This window comes from Archocentrus centrarchus, chromosome 1, assembly GCF_007364275.1.
Source record: "Archocentrus centrarchus isolate MPI-CPG fArcCen1 chromosome 1, fArcCen1, whole genome shotgun sequence".
In the NCBI taxonomy this organism is placed as follows: Eukaryota; Metazoa; Chordata; class Actinopteri; order Cichliformes; family Cichlidae; genus Archocentrus; species Archocentrus centrarchus.
In genome coordinates, this window is record NC_044346.1 from 30,620,735 (window position 1) to 30,628,500 (window position 7,766).

Consider the following 7,766-nt stretch of genomic DNA (forward strand, 5'->3'; position numbering starts at 1 on the left):
CCCACCTACTGACAGCGGATTATCAAAACGCGGCTCCGCCACGGCTCCACGGCGGAGCCCTTCAGCAAACTCGCGCCTTTCCCCACCCCCCTCTTTTTTTCTTTTTCAAAAGTCAACGACTGCTGTCATAAGGAGCGCAGGAGCAGAGCTTCTCTAAGGTAAGAACTGTAAGCTGTTCTGTTAAATATTCTTCATTCATGGCTTTACCTGTACAGTAAAGTTATCCTGGTAGGAGATAATTAAGGTTTTATTTATTTTTTATTCAGAAATGTGAGATTGTGGCAGCGGAGTTAGCTTATAGCACATTAGCTACTGGCCTATTAGCTAACACAGCGGGAAGCTGTGAGGTTAAAAGAAAAAAGAAAAGCTCCTCCGGGATTTATTTCGGTGGGGAAGGCGATGTGATTTGGTTAACTGTCCAGGTAGCTGATGTTACAGCAGACTGAGCACATGAAGGATTTTATTGAGCCTAAAGTTAAGCTAACACAGCCTATTGTTCTCCAAATTTAATCTGAGAGCATCCATCGGGTTAAAGTGGGTCTCACGATTTCAGGTGTTGCTGTAAAGTATTTAATAAGCTTTAGAAATGGATTTAGTTATGTCTCTGCTAAGACTTTTTGATTCAAATTTAATTCTTTTTTTCTTATCCTTGAAAATGCTTCCATTTTAAAATTGTCCTTTCAAGGATTGAAAAGTGCTTGATTTTTGGGCACAGTGCTTGAAACTGCTTAAAACTGTAACTGCCTTAAAAAATATCTGAATAGTTAACTTATGAGATGGAAACGAACCTGCACGTCTGCATATGAGCATCTCCCCAGAAGACAGTCTGTGAGAGAGTGAGCGGACCTTTAGGAGGTCACATTTTTTTAACCGGCCAGAGTGGGGCTTTAATTATTGTTGGCTGGTTGGCTAGAAAACCGCAAATTCCAGTAATGGATAAGATCAGTATGGAATTATAATTAAGTCAGAAGAAAACAATCCTTGCAAATTCCCCAAGCGTAGGTATTAACTTCTCGCGAGTAAATTCAACAACTCCTGTGCGTTGAAAGTGTATGAACCCTATTTATTGTCTTTGCTTGACCTTAAACTTTTCCACAATGCATATTTGGACTCTGACTTACTGAAAGTCCCTATTGATACAATTAAAATACTTTAAATTACCAAAGTTTAATATCCAACATGCCACAAAAAGAAAGATTTTCTGTAGTTTCATCATTATAATCATTAATTTTATTTATGTCTTCTGTTACAGATCAATTCAGCCTGCCTTCCCCCCTCCACCTTGTCTGCTACCTCTCTGAAGTAAGCCAAAATTCAATCTTAGAGTTCATTTAGACACTTTTTCTAAAACTGCAAATAATTTCTGCCAGAAATATTATGTGTGTGTTACAAGGTGAGGGAAACCTGAGCTTGTAATATGCTATCAGAAATCTTGCACACGCACATCTGTACTTAAAAAGCAACTGTAATGGACGTTAAGCTTTGACTGTTATAATATATTCTTCATTTAAAAAAAATAGCTGTTATTGCCAGTATAAGTGGCTATAACAGCTTCTTCTCTGTTATAATGTGTAAGTTCTGTCATTTCAATGTTTTGTCCTGTGGTCTAGGTTGAGGCTTGTTTGCCTGCTTTAAAATCCTGTCTGGTCTCAGAATAATAACAAAAATGTGTTTCTAAAATTTTTATTTTTAGATAAAATGAATAGAAAGACTCTACCTGTCTCCAACTCCACCTTAAGAAGGAGGGCCCGTGTAGACGTAGAAAACCGACTTAAACAAATGCGGGATGATGCCACAAATTTAATTGACTTTCAGATGACAACAGAGAGGAACCTTGACCATGGACACATCAGTGAAGAGCATTTTCATGAAAGTCACACTGGAACTGATAATCCACACTGTCTAGACACTGAAACCGGTGCTGGTTTTAGTGAGCAAGATGGCATGGAGATAGATCTAGGCCTGTCTGAGGATTTTGAGGATGCTGCTTGTGATGTTCAGACTCAGACATCTGAGTCTGATCATTTTGATGATGAACTCCAAGACTCGGTTTCACTCTCTGACAGTTTATCCCACTGGGCCATACAATTTCGTATTTCCTTGGTCGCTTTGACAGCATTATTGGCCATACTTCGCATTTACCATTCTGATATTCCAAAGGATGCTAGGACACTCCTCAGAACTGAGACAGAATACTCAATTCTTGAAAGGGCTGGAGGACAGTACCACTATTTTGTTCAAGAGTTCTTGTCTGCAGTTGTGGCCCATCCTTGATCTACTATTAAGTGTTCCCATGAAGGAACCTGTAGTTATAGGTTTGTTCTGTGGACCAAAGAAACCAAGTTCAGCAAAAGACTTCCTTGAAGACTTTGTTACAGAGTTACAACAGCTTGAAAATGGTTTTGATTTAGAAGGTAAACAGTTAAATCTCAAGCTGCATACAGTCATCTGTGACACACCAGCCAGGTCCTTTATTAAAAACACAAAGAACCACAATGCCTACCATGGATGTGACAAATGTGTGCAGCCTGGAAACTATATTAACAGACGCATGACATACCCATGTGCAGACTATGCCCTACGGACAGATGAATCATTCACAAACATGGCCGATGAGAGTCATCATCATGAAGGACCACATCCATTTATTGGCAGTAGTGTGGGTATGGTTTCACAGTTCCCTCTAGATTACATGCATTTAGTTTGTTTAGGAGTTGTTAGAAGAATGCTACACATCTGGCTCAGGGGTCCTCTGAATTTTCGATTGCCTGCGAGCATAGTGGAAAGAATGTCAGCAAAACTGGTAGAAATGCGTTCCTTTATTCCTGTAGAGTTTGCACGGAAGCCCAGATCTCTGAGGGAATTGGATCGTTGGAAGGCCACAGAATTTAGACAGTTTCTCCTGTACACAGGACCTGTAATGCTAGGCACATTTCTGGATCAAAATATGTACTATAATTTCATGCTACTCTTCTCTGGTGTTGCTATTTTAGTTAGTCCTAGACTGTCCTGCCACACACAGTATGCCCGTACTTTGCTGAAATGTTTTGTTAGTCACTTTGGTGAAATATATGGAAAAGATCAAATTGTTTATAATGTACATGGTTTGGTCCATCTAGCAGGTGATGTGCAACTACATGGTTGTCTGGACTCATTTTCAGCATTTCCTTATGAAAATTATCTGCATAAGCTTAAAAAGCTCATCAGGAAACCAGAGTTCCCCCTTGCCCAAATAATCCGTCGATTGTCTGAAATTAGAATTATGGAAGCTCCTTTAAGTTGTACCTCTTTTAAAAAGCCACATTATGTTGGACCAATTATAGGTGGACTGTCAGTGAAAGCACAGTATGGTGAAATGACCTGTGATAAGTGGACTGTTAAAGTTTCAACTGGGGATAATGTTTTTGTTATTGGAAATGATATTTGTTGTATACATAACATTGTAGAGTGCAGTGATGGAGTCTATGTGGTATACAAGGAATTCTCAGATAAATCTTTGTTCTTTGATTATCCATTTAACTCTGACTATCTGAATATTTATAAAATTTCACAAACATCAGATTCATTCAAGTGTGTTAAAGTGTCAGAGCTTGTTGTAAAATGTACTGTTTTGCCTCATAGAGATGGTTTTGTGGCCATACCAATGTTCCATGGCTTTTAGGGACACATCAGATTTTTCTCTGTACCTGTCTATTGTCCTTGCTGGCAGTATAACTTAATAGCTATTAAGGCTGTTTTTTTCTAACAGGCATTTAAAATGTCGAGGATGATACCATTTTGTTATATTATTTTCTAAGCAAAGCAATTGTGGTAGTGTTGCTGGTTGCAGCTCTTTTTTTTGTTATTTGTTGTTGTTTGATTTCTTTTTCCACTTCAAGATGTTCCATTTGGTCGAGTTCCAGAGCAACAAAGCAGTAGCAGTAGTACCAGAAAACTGGTGCTGTGATGGTGCTACCTACTGGCCCAACTATAGAAATGATGAAAGAGTGGATAAGGCAGTAAAAAATGTAGAGGAACCAGGACCAGACTGGAAGACATACGATATCAGAATTATCAAATCATGTGGTATGCAATTTCTAATACACCTCTGCCTATTTTAATTAAATACTGAAATATATTTGCTATTATATTTTATGTGTTTAAAGACAACTGTGTTATCTGTTGTAAACTCAAGTTTGTAATTTGTAGATCAGTACTTTGAGGCACGACAGCTTCTGAAGAAATCGCTTACATGCAGCACATCAGACCTTCAGTCAGAAGAGGAAGAGGAGGAAATACGACCAAAAAGGAAGCCAAAGGCAATGTTAGTATATACATTTTTTTTTTCTTTCTAGATTTGCTTTTTTTGGTCATCATTATTCAAAACACAGGCAGCACAGTAGTGTGGTGGTTAGCACTAACATAACAGAATAACATCTAGAAGGCCTGGGTTTGATTCCCCCTTGGCCCGGGCCTCTCTCTCTCTCTCTCTCTCTCTCTCCCCCTCCCTCCCTCCCTCTCTCTGTGTGGAGTTTGCATGTTCTCCCCGTGTCTGTGTGGGTTTCCTCCCACAGTCCAAAGGCATGCACTTACTGGGGTTAGGTTCATTAGTCACTCTAAATTGCCCATAGGTGTGAATGGCTGTCTGTCTCTCTGTGTTGGCCCTATGACAGGCTGGTGACCTGTACAGGGTGTACCCTGTGACAGGTCACCCTATGACAGCTGGGATAGGCTCCAGCCCCCCCATGACCCTGAACAGGATAAGCAGAAGAGAATGGATGGTATTCAAATCACAGAATTCGAAAGCAATTAGAGTTAGTGTACAGCTTGAGTAAAGTAAAAAAATACATGTTTTAATAATGACAAATGAAGTATTAAGTATTTTTATTTTTCTATTCTGCTTGACAGTCATTTCTTTGGGGACTCTGACAGTGACACAGAAGAAGTTTACCTGAAAAGGAAAGCCAGAGCTGCAGTAAGACGCCCACTACAACCACCTGCTCCAGTTATCCAACCACCACCTTTCACTGGAGCTAGCATCCACACAATTGCTTCTTCTGCAAAAACTCCATCACCACCACTGCTTGCCCAGATGGAAAATAGACCAAGAGATGAGCCAACTCCTTCTTCAAGCCATGTCTACAGGCCTACTTGGAAAGGGGGACGGTATGGCTCAGACACAATTACCTGCTCTGGTAAGCAATCTCTTAAACAGCTAGTATTCACCTTTCAATGACTGATAATTACATCACAAATTCAGTTATTCTCAGTGTAACATCCAAGTGAAAATAAACTCATCGAATGCAACAATGCATTTCTTCCTGAATGTACACTGATTTTTCCAAAAGTGTATACAGTAAAGCTTGAATAATCGGTATATTGTATTCTTTGTAAATATGAATACTACACTATAGCCATTTGCCATGTAATCCAGTTATTGGAAAAGATTACAGCAAATTTGTCTCATTTCTTCTTCCAACAGCTGTAGAAGTTCAAATATTGAGCTTACTGGAGTACATTAAACACCAACAAGACCAATTAACCACCAAAGTAAACTATCTGACCAACAAGCTGAACTCAACTGTCCAAGAAAGAGAAATACCTGACCCTGTACAGTTTCCACTACAATCAATGGAGGAAGTGGAGAATTTTGAGAAATGGCTCAAAGATCCTGCTAACTCTCACCTGAAGCAGAGTGTGGTGAGTTTTCATCTGATTACCATTCTACTTGACATTCAACACAAAGAAATCCCACTTTTGTCAATGTCATGGTTTTGTATAATACGAATGATGCTGTTTATAATGAAAAGCTGAATGTTAAATATTACGAACAGCCAGATCCAGGTTTTTACAGTCCGGATAAGATGTGGTTATTTGCCAATACCCGTGTTCAATTGATAATCTGTATCTCTCACTGAAAGACTGGAAATGCTACTTTGTGAATAAGGAAATGTTCCACTTAACTCAAATGGCATTCCTAACTTTTTAAAATGAAATGTGAGAAATACGTGTAAATAAATTTACAAAGTATGTTTGCATTTATGTGTGTTGGCTGTGCAGCTGAAGTGAATTTATATTTAATCACACTGACAACAATCAGTTATGTTTAATAAAAGTATTAAACTGTTTTATGTGCACTGGTAAAATTAATTAAAGCACCTGTCATAAAAGTGAGGAAGACCATCCAGCAGCACAAAGTGCTTTTATGCAGACTCTGTACTTTCATATTACCATTTTGACCAGGGATAAGTAGTAAGAATTGCAAAATGAATAGCCCTTTCAGGAAAAATGTAAAATGATTATTTTTTAATTTTTCTATATACCCACATTTGAGCTGGCACACGGGACCTTTTTGATAACTCAAATACAAATGAAGCTGTCTTTTGTTGTTGTGTTTAATTGCCTGCAACTTATTTTTTGTGAAATGTGTTTAAACTTTTCCCATTATTTCCTCTCCATTTTTAGATTTCTTCACTGGCAGCCATCGGGGGGCTGATGCAAGAAGTATCACATGGAACATTCTTTCCCGCATGTTCCACAGTGACATTGGACAGAAGATAAATTGGACAGGGGACAATGGAAAGGGAGGTTTCTCCCAGATGGCATCAAAAACAGTACTCTTGGGTAAGTAATTGTAATAGATTTTGCAAATGATTTGATTGTCATGGTTTAATGAAGCACAAATCTTTTAACTCTGAGAGTCGTATTGTATCATTTCATTGATAATGCCAGTTATGGGCTTTGGAGGACAGTTTTCAGGTGTACCTTTATTCCACTCACTGATCACAGCACTCTTTCAAATGAAAAACTCCCCTTTGAGATCTGTGATGTTCCTCTGTGGTACATAGTTGGATACCCGGACATGACTGCATTGATTGGCAATAACTGATGCTGTTAAATATTAAAGATGAGTTGTAAATTTTTGGAGTTTTTTCCCCACTATGTCCAAAGCTTACAATCAACATGCTACACTTGCTGGCCACTTTATTAGGTACATGATGCCAGCACTAGGTTGAGCCCCCTTTTGCCTTCTGAACTGCCTTAATTCTTCATGGTATAGATTCAACAAGCTGCTGGAAAGATTTCAAAGCTTTCATATAACATATACCTTGTGTGTATAGATGCAGTAAGAAAGACCCACGTGTCCCGTGCTGCCACAGAAGAGGAGATTCGGAAACATGCCATACGATGGTTCAATCTGGCAGCAGACAGAGGAAGAAGGCGGCGTCCTCCTGTTACCATCCCGAATCAATGCTGAGGACTTCAGTTTGTTATTGTTACTGTTATTGTTCCAAAAATGGTTATCTTTCAGTTATTTGTCTGTTAATGTTTTAATGAAGTACAGTAATGAATCAATGCATCACCTGCCTAATTAATTTGTGATAGTATTTCCTTTCTTTGCCATTTTACTTTTTCCTTTACTGCATTTTGTTAAAGAATAAAGAAGTGTTAAAGGATTTATAGTAAATAAACAGTATTCTTGATACATTTATGATCCCATTATTTTTGTAATACTCATATGCTCATCTTGTTATTCAAATGGAAAATTAGGCTTTAGATAAGGATGCCGTAATTGTTAAAGATTTTTCATTTTCCCTAAAATCAGTCTTCATGTCCAAATAGATATTTTAGCTTTAACTGTAGCTAGCATGGCTACAGCAATTTTTAATAAGGGATCCTGAAAATATTCTGGCCAAAATAAGCTGTTATATGAACGGATTCAAAACGGATCCGTGTCGGATCAGTTTTTCCACAGACGGCTCCGTAAAGGATCCGTTTTGGATAAC

At 38.4% G+C, this 7,766-nt stretch overlaps 1 protein-coding gene across 3 annotated transcripts; it reads left to right on the forward strand.

Moving 5' to 3' along the window:
- Nucleotides 1–8: 8 nt before the first annotated feature.
- LOC115798981 (uncharacterized) lies at nucleotides 9–7,766 on the forward strand. 3 transcript variants are annotated; one of them, XM_030756280.1, is made up of 8 exons: nucleotides 9–158; nucleotides 1,253–1,302; nucleotides 1,694–4,065; nucleotides 4,189–4,303; nucleotides 4,888–5,174; nucleotides 5,462–5,679; nucleotides 6,445–6,603; nucleotides 7,101–7,766. In XM_030756280.1, the coding sequence occupies exon 3, from the start codon at nucleotides 2,162–2,164 to the stop codon at nucleotides 3,659–3,661; it is 1,500 nt and encodes a 499-aa protein (XP_030612140.1). In that variant the 5' UTR covers nucleotides 9–158; nucleotides 1,253–1,302; nucleotides 1,694–2,161; the 3' UTR covers nucleotides 3,662–4,065; nucleotides 4,189–4,303; nucleotides 4,888–5,174; nucleotides 5,462–5,679; nucleotides 6,445–6,603; nucleotides 7,101–7,766. The 3 variants fall into 3 exon arrangements, with proteins under 3 accessions (XP_030612140.1, XP_030612893.1, XP_030613522.1); XM_030757662.1 differs by lacking the exons at nucleotides 9–158; nucleotides 1,253–1,302 and having other exon boundaries at nucleotides 2,257–2,663; nucleotides 3,879–4,065; nucleotides 7,101–7,764; XM_030757033.1 differs by lacking the exons at nucleotides 9–158; nucleotides 1,253–1,302; nucleotides 4,888–5,174; ... (1 more) ...; nucleotides 6,445–6,603; nucleotides 7,101–7,766 and adding an exon at nucleotides 4,653–4,708 and having other exon boundaries at nucleotides 1,341–4,065.